The sequence below is a fragment of the Astatotilapia calliptera genome, chromosome 10 (assembly GCF_964374335.1).
Source record: "Astatotilapia calliptera chromosome 10, fAstCal68.1, whole genome shotgun sequence".
In the NCBI taxonomy this organism is placed as follows: domain Eukaryota; kingdom Metazoa; phylum Chordata; class Actinopteri; order Cichliformes; family Cichlidae; genus Astatotilapia; species Astatotilapia calliptera.
The window spans coordinates 16,226,977-16,248,552 of NC_137431.1; the positions used below are offsets into that span (position 1 = coordinate 16,226,977).

At 39.9% G+C, this 21,576-nt stretch overlaps 3 protein-coding genes, 1 long non-coding RNA gene and 3 other non-coding genes across 9 annotated transcripts in view; 2 read left to right on the forward strand and 5 right to left on the reverse strand.

Annotated features, from left to right (window-relative positions):
* The window catches only part of LOC113030169 (transcriptional coactivator YAP1-like), a 10,769-nt gene extending 9,220 nt beyond the window's left edge, over positions 1-1,549 (forward strand). Inside the window, exons 6-8 of one of the 2 annotated variants that reach the window (XM_026181343.2) lie at positions 46-164; positions 533-633; positions 925-1,549. In XM_026181343.2, coding sequence (XP_026037128.1) covers positions 46-164; positions 533-633; positions 925-1,103 — 399 coding nt within the window. In that variant the 3' untranslated portion in view covers positions 1,104-1,549. The remainder of the gene's footprint in view (positions 1-45; positions 165-532; positions 634-924) is intronic. The other variant, XM_026181341.2, reaches the window with a different exon arrangement.
* LOC113030170 (uncharacterized) overlaps positions 1-11,321 on the reverse strand; it is a 17,385-nt gene extending 6,064 nt beyond the window's left edge. Inside the window, exon 1 of the long non-coding RNA XR_003273558.2 lies at positions 11,183-11,321. This is a non-coding gene — a long non-coding RNA (uncharacterized LOC113030170). The remainder of the gene's footprint in view (positions 1-11,182) is intronic.
* Positions 8,867-16,696, forward strand: birc2 (baculoviral IAP repeat containing 2). Of its 2 annotated transcripts, none has more exons than XM_080307549.1 (13): positions 8,867-8,972; positions 10,336-11,138; positions 11,218-11,498; positions 12,514-12,816; positions 12,978-13,266; positions 14,048-14,147; positions 14,294-14,372; positions 14,469-14,517; positions 14,909-15,151; positions 15,262-15,360; positions 15,737-15,892; positions 15,999-16,040; positions 16,171-16,696. In XM_080307549.1, the coding sequence occupies exons 2-13, from the start codon at positions 11,045-11,047 to the stop codon at positions 16,362-16,364; spliced, it is 1,929 nt and encodes a 642-aa protein (XP_080163675.1). In that variant the 5' UTR covers positions 8,867-8,972; positions 10,336-11,044; the 3' UTR covers positions 16,365-16,696. The 2 variants fall into 2 exon arrangements, with proteins under 2 accessions (XP_080163675.1, XP_026037125.1); XM_026181340.2 differs by lacking the exon at positions 8,867-8,972 and adding an exon at positions 9,374-9,494.
* A 2,229-nt stretch (positions 16,697-18,925) lies between these two features.
* On the reverse strand, positions 18,926-21,507 carry rpl23a (ribosomal protein L23a). Its single transcript, XM_026181344.2, has 5 exons — positions 21,357-21,507; positions 20,231-20,411; positions 19,808-19,984; positions 19,182-19,251; positions 18,926-18,990 (listed from the first exon to the last, which is right to left on the reverse strand). The coding sequence occupies exons 1-5, from the start codon at positions 21,424-21,426 to the stop codon at positions 18,976-18,978; spliced, it is 513 nt and encodes a 170-aa protein (XP_026037129.2). The 5' UTR covers positions 21,427-21,507; the 3' UTR covers positions 18,926-18,975.
* On the reverse strand, positions 19,067-19,135 carry LOC113031277 (small nucleolar RNA SNORD42). Its single transcript, XR_003273708.1, has one exon. It is a non-coding gene; the product is annotated as a small nucleolar RNA SNORD42 (small nucleolar RNA).
* Positions 19,324-19,395, reverse strand: LOC113031278 (small nucleolar RNA Z17). The gene has a single exon (XR_003273709.1). It is a non-coding gene; the product is annotated as a small nucleolar RNA Z17 (small nucleolar RNA).
* Positions 20,116-20,188, reverse strand: LOC113031279 (small nucleolar RNA Z17). The gene has a single exon (XR_003273710.1). It is a non-coding gene; the product is annotated as a small nucleolar RNA Z17 (small nucleolar RNA).
* Positions 21,508-21,576: the final 69 nt, after the last annotated feature.

Consider the following 21,576-nt stretch of genomic DNA (forward strand, 5'->3'; position numbering starts at 1 on the left):
AACACAAAGTCATACAAGTAGGTGTGTGTGCGTCTTGCGTTTCAGGATGTAGGAGGAAGGAGCCAGATGCCCGGTGGGATGGACCACGACAGGAGCGCACAGACACTCGTCCCGTCTCTGGATGTCAGGATCAGAGCATCGAACCACGAACCTACACTTAATGGGTGAGTGGTGATCATTGAAGTCATGGGTGTTGACTCATAAGAAATTTAGAAGTGTTTACCCCCGCCCAAAAAAATAAAAAAATAATCAACTTGATCTTCACAGCATAACAAAAGCCTTTTAAATTTCAGGGAGATCAATCTGTCCAGTGAAACGTAAACCATCGTAATTCCATGTCCACTAAGTGGGAAGCCAACAAAAAGATCTGTGGTCACCACCTGCAAACAAATATTACATAAATTAATATTTCCAGAAGGCACTGGCAGTTCAGTCACCAGAAGAAGTTGATGTATCTGTAATCTCTTTAAAGTCTACTGTGAGCTGAGATGCTAAAACAAGGTAACTGTGGTTTGCATGTTTCTTTGTGCAGCGCTCACTCTCGCAATGAGAGCACTGACAGCGGTCTGAGCGTCAGCAGCCTACCCCGCACGACGGACCACATGCTGAGCTCTGTGGAGCACATGGACACTGGTAATGTACCTAAACACACAACATCCATGACACAAAAACACAGACTTGGGTTTCTGTGGTGGGGAAATAAGGCTTTTGATTAATCATCCATCCACACTCTAGCTAAACCAAATTAATGATTAACACAGTGTAAAGATCTTATCCTAGCATCCTTTGTTTTTAGTTGGGGTTATTTTGTGAGAGTAAATGTGTCGAAACTTAAGCCACTGACAGTGAAACTGAAATTCAGTGCAGTTTGAAATCTTTTGAACCTTTTGTTGATTTAAAGCAACATTTTTCTGATTCGTTCAGGTGACTCGGAGCCCCCCTCGATGGCCTTGCAGGACTCGATGCCCGTGCTCCCAATGTCCGAGGGCGAGGAACTGATGCCCTGTATCCCAGAGGGTCTGAGTTCAGACCTGCTGATGGACATGGAGACCGTTCTATCCGGCTCGCACATGGACAGAGACAGCCTGCTCACCTGGCTATAGACACGACCAGCCACTGGTCCAAATGTAATTTGGCATCAAATTTCCATAACGTGACTGAGAATTCTGGTGGATTTTTGGCTCCAAAGGTGGTACAGAACAACATTACAGAGAGAATATGCTACCGTTGTGTGATGGATAACCTAACACTACTCACATCCTGAGGAAGAAGGTGGTAAGCTGCTGGTATTTTACTCTTTTTGGCCCTGGTTTTAAAGAGAAGCACGACAGAACATCCATGTTTTCATTTTTCTAATAACACTCCATTCTTTTTAGTCTTTACTTGGTAGCTGGTTTGGAACAAACTTTTAAAGTGCCCCGTTATACTCATTTACAGGTTCAGAATTTTATTTTAAATGTTTACTAGAAAAATCTATAAATGATATTTTTAATGCTGGTTTTCTCAAACTGTACATTTAAAAATGCCTTGTCATTTACACTCCTGTCTCTTTAAGATGGTCACTAAAAGGCTGCTCTGTTTGGTTGGTTGAAATGACAAAAGCAAGGAAACACTGAAGAGGTTATGAAGTTAACAGGTTTTTAACAGTCTAAGAGGCATTGGGTGCAAGCAGAAAAACATTATTCACATTAGGATTAAATTCAATAGTTGATTATTTTCTCTCACAGAGAGCATTTTGCATGTAATTAAGGCTAAAATCACAGCACTCCTATAGTTTTTAACATATGTCAATGATGTTTCTGTCTGGTCGAGGAACTCTAACGTTAGGTACATTTATAATTACCAACTCTGTTGGTGATACAAGGGTGGCCTGCATCTGGATTTAACTAGTTCCTCGTGCTTGCTTTTGGGCTCTGCAAAACTGCCAAGTGGGTAATATGTGTTACATAGTGAGTTAGATGAGTAACGGAGGAAAAGCCTGAACTGCTTAGAAAGCCCCTCAAACTGTTTAGCAATATCATGAAGTCCAGTACATGGTGTGGCATGCAAAAATTAATTGTAAAACACTTTAACCAAAAGGTGGCAGTGTTTTACAATAAAATTTTAGTGTAGTTGTCCACGCAACAAAATGGAAGTTTGTTTCTGCCACTTGAAAGAAAGATCTGCAAATTCTTTCTAAGTTGAAATTTATCTCAAAATTTAGATTTTTAAATTTTTAAAGTTCCAAGTTAAGTTAAAAGTTTGAGATAATTAAAAATTTTAGGAAGTATGTTTAATTATCACCTACAAACCCCCCCCCCCCCCAAAACTGTGCCATTAACAAGCTTTCTTACACCCAGAAATGCATTATTTTATGTGTTTTTCAAAATATTTTGTGTTACTATCCAAACATATGAACTTTAATATTTCTTTTTTAAAAATTATACTTTTTTTTTTTACCCAAATTATTAGGCTTAATATGATAGTAGCATGAATTCTGTACACATGTCACACTAACACTAACTTTTATCATGTTTGAACATCTCATGCTGATCTCAGCAGATTAGCTCACACAGAGTAGAGACTACACTGACACAGTGCGCCGCCTTGTGGTTCAAAGTGGTATTACAGAAGAGTACAGGCCAGCCCCATTTACTCTTCAGCTGATATCATGTTTGCAACACACAGACATCATCGCTACAATAAGATCCTTTCAACATTCACAGAAATAACAACAGCATATTAGGGGTACTTTAAAAAAAACAGAGTGAATTCACAAAAAGAGCATTTCAAAAGAATAAAAGTGGTACAGAAGCGATACGACGTTTTGTTACACACACTTTTAGTGGGTTACTACGTCAAAACAGCCTCTAAATTCAGATTTTTAAATGTACATGTGTGCTAAAAACAACAACAACAAAACATTCCTAGCAAGGGTCAGAACTAAGCAATCAAACTCAAGAACTAACACTAGGTGCGTTATACCTGACTAAAGACCTCCTGCTGAAAAGCTGCCACTTTTCTGGTTTAGGGACTTGATGCACTCTTGTGGTGTGACTCTATAGAATTTGTCATGAATGAAGATGCTAAAAGGAGTCGCATTTACTTCCAAACCTTAAAAGCAGTTGTTTGAAATCCTCACAAGCAGAAGTATTAAAACTTGGTCTAAAGACCTGACAATTCAAAGTCTGCCATTAAATAAAAATAATAAAAAGAGCTACAGAGTGATGCCACCATACAAAGGAGTCTTAGTTTGAAGACTAAAACTAGAATATAATCTGCTTTCAGGAGTCCTCCTCACACAGAGAGGAACTGTTACAGAGAACATCTTCAGTGAATGATCTCATGATCACTGTAACGCAATGTCTCCCAATACAGGATTTTCCCCCGGCAAACGGTAATCCCAACTCATCTGGTGATTTGATGAAGTTTATTAATTAATTAGCCCATCTCTGTTCTAAAAAGAAACCCTCACACCGCTCTGATGTAAAATCTCTGCATATACAGTTACTAACATACAGGTTTTACTTGTCTTGTTGCCATGTTAGGTTGCATTTTATTTCCATGATTTTGTGCACACAGAACTGGATTGAAACTTCACAAGTATGTGTTAGAGATTTGTTATACTGGATTGCGTAGCGTGTGGCTGCTTTGTCCACTCCTTTTCTTTGTTGGGTTTTTTTTCTAACATAAATTAAATCATCTGCCAGCATTCCTCCAGCTTTGATAATTAAACTGGTTTATTCCCTTTTTTGGCTTGAGGCAATCCTAATGATTCTCCTCGTATAACACCAAAGCACCACCTCCACACAGAAAAAACGTGCAAGCCAAGTTTGAACTTCTCAACTGCAAATCAGCTACAATTTTTATCATTGCTGTTTATTTTTCAGATGCACTTTTCTACTATTTCAGGCATCCAGTCTTACCCCTTAGTTTCCTAAATTGCAAATGCATCAAAATTAATGGGGAGGATGTCAAAGGCTAATTGATTTTCTCATATTCAATGAAACGATAAGTCATGTGTCTGATTTACATTATATTATTTTTAGAATATCTTGTAGAAGATGCAGTCTTTCATTTGGGCTTGTTGTTTATTAACCAGTAAAATTTACTGCAACAACTAACCTGTTTCACAGTCTACAGCTACTTGATGTAGATTAGATGGTTTTACAGGAAAGCAGCATCATACCAGCAGTTTTGCATGGATAGGAATGCATTAGATGCCTGGAATAGTAGGAAAAATACAATATTATCATAGAGAAATAATCTTTTTTTAGTGCTAATAAGATATTGATTTGCTGCCACACTGTAGAGTTAGAATTGTTTGTGGATCAAGCGAAACATGTCGTGCTTCATAAAAGGACTTCAGCATAAATCAAAGATCCTGTTCTGACTTCTCCAAAAAGAAAAATACTAAATGCGGATGCTGTGTTTGTAGTATATATTGTACTCTAACTGAAAAGGCTATCTGAAGTTGCAATGCAGGAGGCAAACATCAGCTGGGGAGCAGTTTAATTCTCCCTTATTAGTAAAGCTATGTAAGAAGTGTATAATCTGTTTGGTTATTTTGTTGTTTTTTAACTGCTCGGTTGTTTCTGCAGTGTGTGTTTGTATATTTTATCTAAAGTTGAAGCTTTTAATTGTTGGTGAAAGAATTTCCTCTAACCAGCATTGTTAAATATATCTATTAGTATACAGTATAGAGTAAAAAGGTATAATTAACCCTCCCCCACAGTCAACGTTTTGTGATGTTTCCTAAAATTTAAGTACCAAACTTACTGAGCGGCTTACTGCTCATACACATAGTGCAACACACTACCTAGCCTAATATTTATCTGAGGATGCATGACACTTGCTATGTATGTTACATATAATGACTTTTGTTATCCTATTTACAGAAAGTTTGGATGCAGTCAGACTTATTTTATACCTTTTTATGCATGCGATTTATATAAATGTTCTTTGTAATCATTTTAAAGGAGTTTCTGTTTAACAAACTTTTATGTACCCCTAAATAAAAACATTGTTTCTTGTGATGTGCTGAGTTTGTATTGTACTTTTCGTACCAAACAAAATACTCTCCCTTACAGTTCTGAGGTTTTTATGTATTAAAAAAAACAATAAATGTAATAAACTTACTGCTTCCATAGGAATTAAGAGGGTATGAAATTCACTAGATTAACTGATCATCAGCAGGTGTGGGCACCTCTATAAAAGCAGACGTTTTGGAGCATTCAGGTGTGTATTAACACAATGCCTAGAAGGAAAGACATCAGCAACGATCTTAAAGAAGCGGTTGTTGCTGCGCATCCATCTTAGACCGCCTTTATTTCTTGTTTTCAGTAGCAACCAATGCCTATGATTGTCCCAGAGCACATTTTGAACAACACCATGGGCATTTCACATTTCACACAGGTGGCTAGTTGTTACACTCTGGAAATGAAATGAAGGCGAGTGTTATTAACTCTCTGGGGTTGTATAAGCGGTTATAAATCATTTTGTAATGACATTATGAAAAAAGAGAAAAAACCCTCCTTTCTATTGGTGGAAAAATGTACCATGTCAACCAGTTTAACATGGTTGTTTAGGAAGAGGGGAGATTTTTGGGAGTGATGGCAGAGACGCATAGAGAGAGCAAGTTTCGAGATGTGACAGATTTGTGACGTTTAGCATGGAGTGTACAGTTAGTGTGTTGTGTTGTCTTGTGTAGTTAGTATATTCGTTGTTTCGTTTTGTGTGTCAGTAAGGCACTAATGAATGTCACAAAGGTAGATTGCAATGTAAACACTGTCCCCAGGTGGATGCTGGAGACAGTGTCTGCTGCTGCCTGCATGCCTGCTGCTGTCAGGCCTGCAGGTTTTAGGCCAGATGCATTTTTAGATAAATAATTTTATATACAGTGGGGCAAAAAAGTATTTAGTCAGCCACCGATTGTGCAAGTTCCCCCACCTAAAATGATGACAGAGGTCAGTAATTTGCACCAGAGGTACACTTCAACTGTGAGAGACAGAATGTGGAGAAAAAAAAAAAAAATCCATGAATCCACATGGTAGGATTTGTAAAGAATTTATTCGTAAATCAGGGTGGAAAATAAGTATTTGGTCACCTCAAACAAGGAAAATCTCTGGCTCTCACAGACCTGTAACGTCTTCTGTAAGAAGCTTTTCTGTCCCCCACTCGTTACCTGTATGAATGGCACCTGTTTGAACTCATCATCTGTATAAAAGACACCTGTCCACAGCCTCAAACAGTCAGACTCCAAACTCCGCCATGGCCAAGACCAAAGAGCTTTCGAAGGACACCAGGAAAAGTATTGTAGACCTGCACCAGACTGGGAAGAGTGAATCTACAATAGGCAAGCAGCTTGGTGTGAAAAAATCAACTGTGGGAGCAATCATCAGAAAATGGAAGACATACAAGACCACTGATAATCTCCCTCGATCTGGGGCTCCACGCAAGATCTCATCCCGTGGGGTCAAAATGATCATGAGAACGGTGAGCAAAGATCCCAGAACCACACGGGGGGACCTGGTGAATGACCTGCAGAGAGCTGGGACCAAAGTAACAAAGGTCACCATCAGTAACACACTACAACGGCAGGGAATCAAATCCCGCAGTGCCAGACGTGTTCCGCTGCTGAAGCCAGTGCATGTCCAGGCCCGTCTGAAGTTTGCCAGAGAGCACATGGATGATACAGCAGAGGATTGGGAGAATGTCATGTGGTCAGATGAAACCAAAGTAGAACTTTTTGGTATAAACTCAACTCGTCGTGTTTGGAAGAAGAAGAATACTGAGTTGCATCCCAAGAACACCATACCTACTGTGAAGCATGGGGGTGGAAACATCATGCTATGGGGCTGTTTTTCTGCCAAGGGGACAGGACGACTGATCCGTGTTAAGGACAGAATGAATGGGGCCATGTATCGTGAGATTTTGAGCCAAAACCTCCTTCCATCAGTGAGAACTTTGAAGATGAAACGAGGCTGGGTCTTCCAACATGACAATGATCCAAAACACACCGCCCGGGCAACAAAGGAGTGGCTCCGTAAGAAGCATTTGAAAGTCCTGGAGTGGCCTAGCCAGTCTCCAGACCTCAACCCCATAGAAAATCTGTGGCGGGAGTTGAAAGTCCGTGTTGCTCGGCGACAGCCCCAAAACATCACTGCTCTCGAGAAGATCTGCATGGAGGAATGGGCCAAAATACCAGCTACTGTGTGTGCAAACCTGGTAAAGACCTATAGTAAACGTTTGACCTCTGTTATTGCCAACAAAGGTTATGTTACAAAGTATTGAGTTGTATTTTTGTTATTGACCAAATACTTATTTTCCACCCTGATTTACGAATAAATTCTTTACAAATCCTACCATGTGGATTCATGGATTTTTTTTTTTTTCCCCACATTCTGTCTCTCACAGTTGAAGTGTACCTCTGGTGCAAATTACTGACCTCTGTCATCATTTTAGGTGGGGGAACTTGCACAATCGGTGGCTGACTAAATACTTTTTTGCCCCACTGTAACTTTGTTTACAAAATGTGTACATAGGTTTTCATAATTTATTATTTATTATTGCATTTCAAGTTATGAAAATAATTTGCTAACTATTACTAGGATTTGTTTTTTGTGTGATTTCAGATCAGTTGGGATAATACAGTATGTCAATGGAAAAATAACTGTAAATTCAGACATGTGAGATTGAGCTGAAAACAATGATACCAAGCAAGGCAAGGTAAAATAAATAAATAAATAAATAGAGAAAACAATTTGAAGATAAAAATACAAATGTAAAACCAAAAGTAGCCAAAAATCACCAATTATACCCTGGACCTCAGAAGGTTAACTCAAAAAAAATAAATCATCAGGTATAAATTGTTGTTCATGACTTGTGCAGGTTTCTGACATTTTGTGTAAAATTACACATGTAACAATCTGATTTTATTTTTTTTAACAAACAAAGTATGAAACTTAAGTTAGAATTGTTTTTTGACTTGTATTTGTAAATGAACCGCCCCATGTTGTGGAGCTTTCTGGATTTTACATTTATTGGGCTACATATTTATTTATTATACAGGCTATACGATACATATCACATGTGAATTTGGATTTTATGTCACTGAAATGTTTAATTATGTGGGCTACAGAAAATAATTACATTATGGACTATATTTAACACCCAATTTGATTTCCATGCCATCCTCATGCCACCCTAAGAACATTTCTCCAGGTCTGCCCTTGTGAAACATTGGAGTTGACAAAGGGTTTTGTTTCTTTCTTTCTTTTTTTAACCATAAAAGACACATTAATGGCAACTCATTCCACTTCATAACAACTGGCAACACAGATGCTATCAACCATCCAACCCACAGCCATGAGCATTGTGCATGCTCCTCTTGTGCTTACATGGGTGGGCACTCCAGCGTCTTCCTACAGCCTAAAGAGGTGTGTGTGTGTGTGTGTGTGTGTGTGTGTGTGTGTGTGTGTGTGTGTGTGTGAGAGAGAGAGAGAGAGAGACAGACAGACTATGTGTATGAAAGATTGCCTAACTGGCAACCTGTACAGGATGTTAAATACAATAAAAAAAGATTAGAAAACATTTTTTTATGTATAAATACTTAAATGGTGATTTTAAGCTGCTTGATCACTCAGTTATTGAATCAACACCACTGTCAAGTGTACTTGCTTTGTCTCAGACAGCATTTGGGGCTGTCTCGATTCTCGGTACATTAATGTGTTAAGCAAATTTCCCCCGGGGGGGGGGGGGGGGGGGATTTGCAGAACAGTGAAACCTTTATTCATACTGAAATTTTAAATTATTCAGAAAAACAAAGACTTTGCCGTTGAAGGGAAATTTGACGAAATTTTAAGAACTTCACGCTGTGACTTGTGGGGGCGTGGTGTGAAGGGAAAGCCCGAGCCACATGCATTCAGTCATTCACGGGTTTAAAATGATTCACTGCATCGAAACGACTGCCTTGTGTTCACCAAGCCCTCTAAGTAAGTATCTCATTTAATGGAATTTTTAAAAATGATTTTTATTTTAATCTAATAATCCTAAAATGTGACAAGATTTAAACTTGTGTCAGACTGTTGTTGGATTACGGAATCTCCTGTAAATGTAAGAACATTTCTATATTTTTAATTCATCCACGAAGTCTTACATAAAAAGGTGAGTAGTATTAATAAGCTAGCTCATGTAATGTGGCTCTTTTTGTGTTGTTTAATGTGAGCTGACACAAAAACTGATTACTGTAGGGTCTGTTAGTGTATCAGTGGATTTTTAGTGGATTTTATCAGTGAAATACGAGCGAGAACATTTTTGACACAAAACATGCCGTTTTTAGTTTGTTATCCATCCAACGTGGCGACCTTTGGGACCCCAAGCACGACTTTCGGATGTAGGGACTTACCTGTGGGATATCTTATCGATTCATTCATATTTTGGTTCGTTTTAACCGGAAGTAAACTCGTGGGGGCGTGACCAGAATTTTCGGGACTTTCCGAGCATATTGGAAAGCGGTGAGTTAGCACAACAGTGGAAAGGACATATCACGCCACGTTGCTAATAACGTACCGTCTGGCGTTTTGCGTCACGGACATCAGCTAGTTTTTATTTCCCTTCCTCAGTGTTGTGGCCCCGCGCGTTAACGAAGCGGAAAGTGACTGCAATTCATGTTAGCAGCCGTTAGCATTAGCAAGCTAACGCCCGTTGCAAAGCTTATAATCATATCTTTCTTTAGCTGCTTGCTAACCGTGCGTTTTGGTTCATACTTTGATTGTGCGAAAAAAAAAAATGTAAATAAACCAAGTGGCCTCCTAACCTGACATGTTAATTGTTAGGACACATTAAATGGCTAAGACAGGAACTCTGTTGCGTAATTACAGACAGCTGGTGTGGAAAGTACCTGGCGGAAATACCGTACCTGCCACTGCAGTTTACAGCAAGTCTTATCCCTTTTCTCCAAGAATGAGAGCCCACGTTTGAATGCGGGCTCTCCTTGTCAATCTTCGCACTTTCAGTTTTGATTTATTAAGAAGTCAGTGTCAGGTGGGTTATAGGATCGCTCCAGCGATTTTCACATGAAGGTCAGTAGATCTGTCACAAGGTCTAGCTGCCATTTGTTGTGTAATGGTTTTGCTCCGAAACTGCTCTCGAAAGTGACAGGAATCGATCCTAATTTTATGTTTCAAATATATCACTTTGGAGACTTAAGCTTTAGCATCAAAACAGTTTGACATTTGTTTCTGTGACCTGCCGTGTAATTTTATATCAACTGAGCCTGCAAGATTTTCACTGCTGAAATGGCCATGAAACATAACTACAGCATGTCTTATGTATGTTTTTTCTTGTCATTTACAGATTCTGCTGATATAAAGGAGGCACTCGTGTTACCCCTGGAGGATTAATTTTTTTTAGTGTTTTGTTTTTATTGAATTATGAACCCTTAAACACCCCCAAAAAGGGATGTCCAAGATGGGGGGAGGGGTTTGAGAGCAGGAATTCCTTGGTCTGTGTGTGTGTGTACATCTGCTAGAGGCAAATTTTTAACATGTTTTGTTTGTTCGCATAACCATATGCTATATGTTTGAGTTGGAGCGGTTTGGTGGCATGTCAGATATGTGTTTCCTAAGCGTGCATAACGATCCTGGGTGATGTCATGTTTACGTGTGCATTTTACTCACCCTGTGTCATTACTGCAGAGGATGGATTTTGTTTGACGTTCATCTGCGTTAACTGTGGCTAAAAGAGAGATGCTGACATTTAGGCAGTTAAATGTTTAGGTTCAGGTGTACCTCTTTGCTAGGCATAGGTAATATGCATGCAAGTAAAGATTGCATCATGGTTGTGGTGAAGATTTTTTTTTTTTTTGCACAAGAGCTCTTAAGCTTTAATTATCTTGATCTCGCTAAGAGCTCCCTCCTCTTTTGCATCCTTATCCATTCGTCTGCTTACCTCTTCGGCATTACTGAGTGTGTTTGTGTGAGAGAGCAAGACCTTGGGTTTTCTCAAACCCCTCTCCCTCAGAGGGACATCTCTTTTTCCTTATCTACTGCACTAAATTCCCAAAATGGAAACTCTTCTTCAGCTTAAAAACAATCAGTTTTTAATGGGTCTGTTTCGCAATGGGCCTCCACCTGAACTGCAATATGATAACTCCTCAGGTATATATGTACATTTTTTTCTTTTGAATTTATTTGTATCTTACCTTTGAAACTCAAACAATTTGTTTTTAATCTCTAGAGCTCTTCCGCATCTCAACCTTTGCTCGATTCCCAACATCTGCGGTCACCGAACGAAGTCTGGCGAGAGCAGGTTGGTTCTACACCGGCGTGGGTGACCGCGTGCAGTGTTTCAGATGTAACGTGACAGCTGAGGGCTGGCAGCCCGGCGACTGTCCAACAGAGAAACACAGACAGCTCTCTCCTTCCTGCTCCTTCATCCAGAGCCTCCCATCTACAGCCAACCTCCTCTCCTCTTCTCATTCCGCCTTCTCCCCTCTCCGCATTGTCCCAGCGATACCAGTAAGATCATCAATGCATGCTTCTTCAAATAAGAGTTATTACCACTCAAATTTTGGAGTCACTTAGAAATGGCTTTTTTCAAACCTGTGGTCTAGAGCAGGGGTAGGGAACTCGAGAGCTGGTGGCCAGCAGGTTTTACATGTGTCCTTGATCCAACACAGCTGATTTAAATGGCTAAATTAGCTCCTCAACATGTCTTGAAGTTCTCCAGAGGCCTGGTAATGAATTAATCATTTGATTCAGGTGTGGTAGATCTAAAACCTGCAGGACACCGGCTCTCGAGGACTAACGTTTCATACCCCTGGTCTAGAGGATCATCCTTTGTGGATTTGATCAGTCTAAAAGTTTTCTATAAAAATATAAATTATAGTAAAGAACTTGCCAGAATATTCTTGAGTCAAGAAATTAGTTATTCCATCAAGTAATTTCCAAAAACATTGAGAACTTTAACACAACTCTGTGTACTGCTACTTTCACAAACGAGCTCAGTCAGCCTTTTAGCGGTATCATTTAATGAGACTCCAATGTGGGTGGTACACCATCTTCCACATTTTCCTATTCTAATTAGAGGTAGTTTTTGGTTTTCAGTTGGTGGTAGTGGTACGCATTATTAGAACAAGAACCTTTGAGGAAGTGGGAATTTTGAGGCTCAGCTGGGCAAATTTATTGTTCTATTATCAGAACAGTTCTCAGCTGTGCTAGTATAATTGACAAAGGGTTTTTCTAATAATCAGTCACCTTTTTAACATGATGACTCACAGGCAACACAATGCCTTGTTCAAAGATGGATAGATTAGATTAAATTAATCATTTACAAGTGTTATAATCCCTTTGATGTTAGATTAAAGTAACCAGCTTTTTTTTATTTTTAAAGTTTTTCTTATTGATATGTTACATTTCTCTCAATTTCTTTTAAACAGTTATTCTTAATAGTTCTTCACAGTAAGATTAATAGATTAGTGCCCAGAGGCACTGAGCTGTCTAAGTTTTTTTTATTTTCTTTTTTTTTATCTAGCTTTCTGGTCCCGGCCCAGCTGCTGCTAACACAGCAGTAAGCCAAGGTGAAGAGCCTGTTGGCTACCTGAATATGGCCTTCTCTGCTCCTCCGCCCTCCAGCCCACTGAGCTCGCGAGGTGTTGAGGACATGTCCCACCAGAGACCAACATGCCACAACCCAACCATGCGCAGAGAGCAAGACCGCCTGGACACCTTCCATTCCTGGACGCTCTCAATCATCATGCCTGCTGAACTCGCCAAAGCTGGCTTCTATTACCTAGGGCAGGGCGATCGAGTGGCCTGCTTCAGTTGTGGAGGACAGGTGTGTGTGTTGTTGTTTGTACTGGGTTTATTCTGCTTAAAGCCCTTTGTTAAAACAGTTATTTTACAATATAAAAATATGAGGCAGTATTATAAAGATGGGCAACATCATTCAGACACCAAACTGATGAAGTTTGGTTTTGTCTTTCTTCCCCTTTGCAGCTAAGTAACTGGGAGCCAGGGGACAGAGCATTATCTGAACACCAGAGGCATTATCCAAACTGTCGCTTTGTCCGAGGTGACAGGGCTGACAACGTGTCGCTAGCTGGTGCAGCAGCAACTGCATCCTTAGCTGCGAATTCCCAGATGTCTTCAGGAGCCACAGTCCTCACCAATGTGTCCAACCCTGCCATGCAGCAGAGTGAGGAGAGGCTGCTCACTTTTGTTAACTGGCCATCACGTATCCCCGTCCGCCCAGAGCAGCTGGCTAAAGCTGGCTTCTACTACGTAGGTATGGATGCTGTCAAAGAGGCACACCTGTTCAGTGACCTTGACTGATTTACCTTCATTAATTGACGTGTGGAACTTTTTATTGGGAGGTTATGCTACTCATTGGCTGCTGTCTGTAAATAAGGTGCTGTATTCTTCTAAAGTGGCCAAAAAGGCAGTTAATGCTAGTTTCAATATAAAAAATTAATATGGTTGAAAAACCATATTAATTTGTATGTTTTTAGTGCCAAAGTCAGACCCTTGCACGTGTAAATCACAGATGAAAAAGTTTCGTTTGACTTTGGTCATTATAAGAAATGCTTACTAGGTGATAATGTTCCTGGAAATTTACTCAGAATCTTTCCCTTACATGAAGTGGTTGTAATGCCAGTAACTTCGGAGGGTTTTCCTGCTGTTTTTGAGGGAGTTCCACTGAAGAGTTTTTCTTATAGAGTTTCTCTGATTTCACTGGAAAGTCCTCAAATAAAATATATCAAGGGGGACACCTGGTTATAAACTCAAGTGTCATAACGAAACTAAAGTGTGTGTGTGTGTGTGTGTGTGTGTGTGTGTGTGTGTGTGTGTGTGTGTGTGTGTGTGTGTGTGTGTGTGTGTGTGTGTGTGTGTGTGTGTGTGTGTGTGTGTGTGTGTGTGTGTGTGTGTGTGTGTGTGTGTGTGTGTGTGTGTGTGTGTGTGTGTGTGTGTGTGTGTGTGTGTGTGTGTGTGTTTTTCTTCCCCCCTTTCTTAAATTTGCCCAAAGCTTCTTACTGAAACTGAAAGCTCTTTGTTTGCCCCTCCTGAAGGTCGTAATGATGACGTCAAGTGTTTCTGTTGCGATGGAGGCCTGCGATGCTGGGAGTCTGGAGATGATCCATGGGTGGAACATGCTAAGTGGTTTCCTCGGTAAATACTGCTGTTGTAAAGTCGATTTGTCGTCAGTTTTATCCAGAACACAGTGTGCTGTAGAAAAGCGCTGCTTAGGCAAATGGTGTGCGTACCTGCGGTGGTTCATGAATGTTTGTATTCTTGTACCTCTTTTTTAACTGCAGGTGTGAATATTTGCTCCAGGAGAAAGGACAAGACTTTGTTCACCAGATCCAAGCTCGATTTCCTCGGCTTTTTGAGCAAGTTAGTAAAGACAAACACATCTGAGATTTAGTTCAAACATGTGGTTTGGAATGAGTCATTAAAAAAATGCTGTTTTCTCCCTTTTTTCCACAATAGCTTTTAACAAATGGAGACAATAACTCCAGAGAGTTTGTGGATCCACCAGGTGAGTTTGGAAAATGAAATTCTTTACATTTTTGAAAGGTTTGTTAAAATCTCCCCAAAAAGAATATTTAAGAAAAGAATAAACTTTGTCCCACATAGGATCTTTAACCAGCAAAATAAGACAAGATAAAAATGAATTCTACCATAATATACTTGCAGCAAACATTCGAGTGCACAACAATGTGATTCCGGACCTTTTAAACTGAGCAGAGTCCTTATTTAAAAGTGAAATAGATGTTGGGAGGACTGAGAGCAGAGAAACGATATAGGATTGTTAACAATTTTATGAGTCTGATGAATAAAAATGTTCTCATATTCTGATCGGAGAGACTGGTGCTCTTTGTTTTCTGTTAAAACTGAAATCCATAAATGTCTGCTTTCTCTTCACTCAGTGGTTCACCTCGGTCCTGGAGAGGAGCGGTCTGAGGATGCCGTCATGATGAACACCCCCGTGATAAAGTCTGCTTTAGAGATGGGCTTTGAGCGAAGTCTAGTCAAGCAAACGGTCCAGAGCAAAATCCTGACCAGTGGAGAGAACTACAGGACAGTCCAGGAGCTGGTCTCAGACCTGCTGAGTGCAGAAGATCAGAAAAGAGAAGAGGAGCGAGAGATGCTGGCAGAGGCGATGGCATCAGGTGGAGTTGACATTGATACTGTTCTCACTCCCTTAATTTATGGAAATGTAAAATCAAATCGGTTTAGGTGTTCCGTTGCAGTGAAATGATAATCTTTCCTTTCCTTTCAGATGGCTTCACCTTTGTGAAGAGACACCAGGCAGCTTTGATCCAACGACTAAAGAGTGTAGAGCCACTGTTTGAGCATTTAAGAGATCAGAATGTGTTGAGTATGTACATTTTTCAGCCCTCATATCTCAACAAACACAATTTTTGTCTGAATTCACATCCGTTCTTGGTTAAATAACAAATGAAAATCGGAAACATAATTTTGTCAGCAAAACCCTAATCATAGAGCCAGGGTTACATTTTTGTGATTTAAAAACATGGAGACGAAAGACCTGCACCTGGTGCCGATGCACAAACCTAGAGTGTTTGGTGTCAGGGGCAAATACTGTTAAATCAGATGGTGGATTTCTGGGTAGCCTCTGTTCTCAGTTTTAAATAAAGGTACAACATAACTTGAGGTGCAACAGTGTAATATTTTGTTGCATCTTTTATTTCAGCTGCTTAAAGTGTTTCACGTGTGCCCTTCTTTACCTGCAGGTGCTGAGGAGTATAGCGGTCTTCTGGCTCAGACATCTGCTCAGCAGCAGACTGCCAGGTTGATAGAGCTCATCCTCACAAAGGGAAATGCGGCAGCTGAGGTCTTCCGCAACTGGATTCAGAAAAATGACGTCCACCTGCTCAGAGATCTCATGGGTATGTGTGTAAGCAGTTCAAATACAGACGGGTTTGCACTGGAAACCATGACGGTGATCAAACTGTAGCTCAGTGGTTAAGTGCGTGCTGTCTTTTCTGCTTGTAGCTCAGTCGAACGAAGCTGCATCGCCAAGCCAGGATCTTTCAGGTATGTAGCCTGAAGCAGAGCTCACTGTCCTGTTAAATTGTTTTGTGTTCAACTCACTTTACTGTTTAATTACCATCTCTTCATTTACCTAATTTTTTTTTCTTTTTTAAAAATCTCCTTTGTATTACAGACCTCCCAATGGAGGAGCAGCTGCGGCGCCTACAGGAGGAGCGTACATGCAAGGTGTGTATGGATAAAGAGGTCAACATCGTCTTCATCCCCTGTGGACACCTGGTGGTGTGTAAAGAGTGTGCGCCATCACTGCGAAAGTGCCCGATCTGCAGAGGCCTTGTTAAAGGCACAGTTCGAACCTTTCTCTCATAAGCAGGAGATCTGCTGTCACAGTTTTATCATGTAAATCTAATTAATAGGCTACAGTTTATATTTATTGGAAAGGGTGGCAGGGTAATTGCACACTTTTTTTTTTCTTTTTCCAACTTGTATGACTCACAAGTTTGTAGATTTATCTACATAACGAGATGAAGCTCGCAGACTAACCGTATCTGAAAGTGATGTAGAGTTGTAATGCTCATGCTTTTACTTATACTTTACCCTAAACTTAACAAGTCAGAAAATAGATGAAAACACAATGTTCAGTGCAATCTGTCTACAAATGACATGCTTGAATTTTAATAAAACAATCACTTTCAGAGTTGCATCTGTTATTGTGGTCTTTTCATTCATGCAGTAGATGTGTTTGCTACTGAGATAAAAAGGCACCTTTCTTTTAAATCATGGATTCTATCAAGCCCGATGATGATAGCTGTTAAACAACGATCATGACTGTAGTGGCATTGCTTTCACTGCTGTTGATATATTAATTGTCCTAGTTTGTCAAACATTAACCTGCATGTGCCAAAGAAAGTGTCAGTGCAAGCTGAGTGCCATATGGTCACTCTTTAAATTAAGCCACAAAGAGAAACTGCATCAGATGATTACAGGGGAGTCATGTACAGTAGGTTGATGCTTTCAATACAGAAGTAAAGAAAGTACTGTGATTGTCTGGTGACAGGAACAATTACAGAGGGCATAGATCAAAATGTCCTCAGTCTCTTCAGCAGCATGACAAAACAATAACAAATAATGCAACAAATCAAATAATTGATTAAATACTGTCAAATTCATGGCTAAAGAAAGTGTAATTGTTCAAATAGCATATTGTCCTGTTTAGACATAGAAAGAAATTGTCACCATGATGTGTTTTTCAAGTGTAACATTTCTGTATAGACCAGACACAGACTGATTCCCAGAGTGAGTCTGCAGCACTTTGGCTCTGCACACATGCTTCTGGGATTCATGGCGTTCACTGAGCGTGCTGCTCATGGTGAAGTTCACACTCCCAAGAATCCTGTCATCTGTAGTCAAATTTATTATTAAAAACAAGCACAGCTGTGACAGCAAGGTATAAATGATGAACCATTCAGCTAGCTACAATTAAAGATTTTCTACATAGTGTACATAACACTATGTACACTATATATGCGATGTTTGGGTTACAGGAAGCATTGTGGGGGTGTGTACAAGGGCATCGTAATAAAATATAATAAATAATTAAGGGTGGAAGGGCTATGGTCGTTGAATGATGGAAATTGCACATCTGCCAAAATATTGCACGGAAACAAAAAGAAACACACACAAAACAACATAATAAATAGCAAGTAGCAGCAACAGAATGATTGTAAAAAAAACCTCTTAATTTGCATTTATGGTTCTGAGAGCCCATGGGTAAAAGTTGTACTTGAGTCTGTTGGTTTTGCACCTAATGAATCGGAACCTTTTTCCAGAGGGCAGGATGTTGAAGAGGTGGTGGTTAGGATGGAGGTGGTCTTTTATAATTGCCCAGGCTCTGGAGAGACATCTAGAGCCAACAATGGAGTCCAGGGTGGAGAGTGGACAGCCGATCATCTTCTCTGCAGTTCTGATGACCCTCTTTATTCTCTTTTTATCGGCTGTTGTACAAGCAGTGTACCACACGGGGATAGTGTGCACCAGCACACTTTCGATTGTGGCTCAATAGAAATACCGTATTAGGTCAGTCTGCAGCCTTTCAAATCTCAGAACCCTCAGGAAATGGGAAGCGCTGTTGGGCTTTCTTCACCAGGGCTGATGTGTTTGTGGTCCTCAAATATGTGGGTACCAAGGAACTTAAAGGAGGATACCCTCTCCATGCAGTCACCCTTTATAGATAGGGGAGGGAGATCGGCTTTTGGGATGCAGTCGCTGGTGCAGATGGTGTATAGGAGAGGACTCGGCACACATCCCTGTGGTGAGCCATTGCTGAGTGAAAGGGTGGTTGACTGATTGTGATACTTCTGTGTGTACCGCCACAATGTGCAACAATGCCTTGTCACACTCTTTTGCTGTGGAGTGAACCAGGAATGGGTGAGCACTGCTAATATTATGTATAACTGACAAATATTTAAACTGAAAATAGAGCAAGCAGATGTTTAAATCACAAATTTCCCCTCTTCTTACTGTTCTTTTGTGCTCCAAAAATATCATTAACATGTATAAACTTTTATAAAATGCGTAAATACAGTCAGTAATCTCAAACTCGCTATCAGGAGAGCTTAAACTAATAAATTTAGCAGGTTCTCATCGTCATCAAAGCAGATTTGTACTAAAAAAACTAAAATTAGAAACTGCTATCAAATGTAAGTGTTGGCATAAAAAAGGGATCACAGCCAATCGCTCACAGGTTGATAATTAAATGTAAGTGCTTAGATAAGCACTGATTATTTCCTATGCTGGAGAAAAGTGCATGCATTTCACTTTCAGGATGGAGCAGTATTTCCACAGCTTAACTGAATCATAATTACAATAACTCAAGTGTTTGTCAAAGGTGTAAATTACACTCCAAAAAACACACAAGATGACTGAAGAGCTTGTTTATACAAATATTTATTTTTATTCCACAAGTCTCTTCGACTGCTGTTTAGATGATGCCAATCTGCAAATAAAATAAAAAAGGATATTAATTACACAATGTTCATCAACAGAGTCGTCACATCTGTATCTGCACTGTTTTGCATCAGTGGTTCCTTTGAATGCATCACAGACATTCAGAGCAAATATAAAGTTTACATCACATGCACATGACTGATATGGCTTCAGAAAGTCAACAGCGGAATAAAGGCTCACCTTGTTTGCAACATCCAACGCATCGTAATCAGGTGCGAGACGGACGTACGCCTTCTTCTCACCATCAGGCCTGCACATAAAGGCATGTTTATTCACTACTGCTCACTACAAACATGTTTAGAATGTTTTTTGTTTTTAGATTGGTGCATCAGAAGTTTAAAAAACTGGAATCATGCTTTTTCATACTTTGATCGCTATTACCATCATGTGCACCAAATTGGCTGTTATTGGCTGTCAGATGTGGCAAATTCAAATTCATTACTGGGACATAGATGGACAGATATCAGGCAAATCATTTACCAGAAGGCTAAAACAAATTACACACACACACACACACAAACACACACACACACACAGTCATTTCAATGCTATACAAAATTAATGGGTAAAAAAGGGTCCCATGACCCCCTCTACAATAACATCGGTTGGAAATCTTCCTGTAATATCCTGATGTGTTGGTTTGTCTTGTTTTCAGCACATCCACTTAAATGTCATATTTATCCAGATACTTGCACAGCGTATGATGAGTATATATGAAGTCAATGCTTCCTTCATGGGAAAGTGTAAAGGACTGAAAAGGTCTGTATGAAGTTGGCTTTCGGCTCAGCCTGTGTGAGGATTTCTACCTGATGAGTGTGTTGACTTTGGCGACGTCAATGTCGTACAGCTTCTTGACAGCGTGCTTGATCTGATGTTTGTTGGCCTTGACATCCACAATGAACACAAGTGTGTTGTTATCTTCAATTTTCTTCATAGCAGACTCTGTTGTCAAGGGGAACTTGATGATGGCATAGTGATCCAACCTATAAAATAAAATGCATAAGTTCTTTGGTCAGAGGTCCTCACTTAATTTCAAAGTCTCTACAATATAATTAAAGTTTAACTGCTTATTAACTATTGCTCACTACAAACATGTTATAAAAAATTTAAGATTGGTGCATCAGAAGTTTAAAAAAACTGGAATCATGCTTTTTCATGCTTTGATCGCTATTACCATCATGTGCACCAAGGTCCATGTTTGTGACCTGCGTGAACTGTTTGTAACTCACTTGTTCCTGCGAGGAGCACTCTTGCGGGGATATTTGGGCTGTCTGCGGAGACGGAGGGTTTTAGGGCGACGGAAGGTGGGAGAAGTCCTGACTTTCTTCTTCCTGTGGCTGTGTACGCCTTTCAGCACAGCCTTCTTGGCCTTCAGAGCCTTTGACTTGGCCTCAGTCTTGGCAGGGACAGCTATGATTGGGAGAAAAGAAAGTTACCACTATTAGACAGTGGTTCATTATTCTAGGCTTTGTCAATATGGCAAAGAACACTTTGGAAAATATCACAGCACTGTCAAGTCAACCTGTGGCCCACATACCACATACAATGTACACAGCAGGTCATCTACTGAATACTGTAATGATTTGTAGCTGATCCAGTGAAAGCCACATTTACACTGACACAAATACTAAAATAAGCATTATATACAAATGAAGCTGAATGGATCTGCCTCACAGCTATTTCAAAGTTAGACAGTACTTGCATTGAATCATGATCTTAAGATACATGTGCTTAAAAGACATGGGAGTTTACTTCTTACTGCTCAGTATGCACACAACCATATCTGCCGTCCACACAGTATTAACACCCAGAAGGCAGATTACTAGCACACCAACACGCTCTCAGGGTTTTTTACGTTACAGGAAGTATCGCTGACTACAACAGCTAAAACTTCAACAGTCAAATTTTCAATAACATCAAAGAAATTTAGAGATGCTCTCACGCGCTGCTAATGCAACGTTTTAAAGCCTGCTCAGGCCATTGCTAACATGAGCTAAAACACCTAATCCGCAGACATATCTGAGTTAATGAAGCCATAATGAGATGAACTAGCTAAGCCGTGTCCATAAGAGACAACTTAACAAGAAAACATTAGATAAATGTAACTGTAAACACATGCGATTTCATCAACAGCGGCTTGATTTAGCTTAGCTTAGCCAGCATCACGTTACAGTCTACATGCCGGACCCACACTCTTGAGATATCCACATATTTACAGCTCTGACAGCAATAACTTGAGCTCAAACAAAACAATTTCACTATATTCCTTTATACCGTACACATACGGTATAAATAGAGGCACCAAGTCAACTAAAATATACGATTTATTCATTCAAAACTGGTAGATTCACGAACCTTCCTTCTTCACCTTCGGTGCCATGTTGAGAAAGGAAGACTGAACGGGGTTTCCTGCGGTATATTGCATGGGCGAGATCTCATAGCAAATGTATCGCGATAGTTCGGAAATTTGCTTTTTTGCTATCACATTGATGAAAAGTTGCTCCGAAAATACTTTGTTTGCATGACTCTCAAATTTATTACAATAATCTTTTCTTTCTTTATATAAATTCAAGAA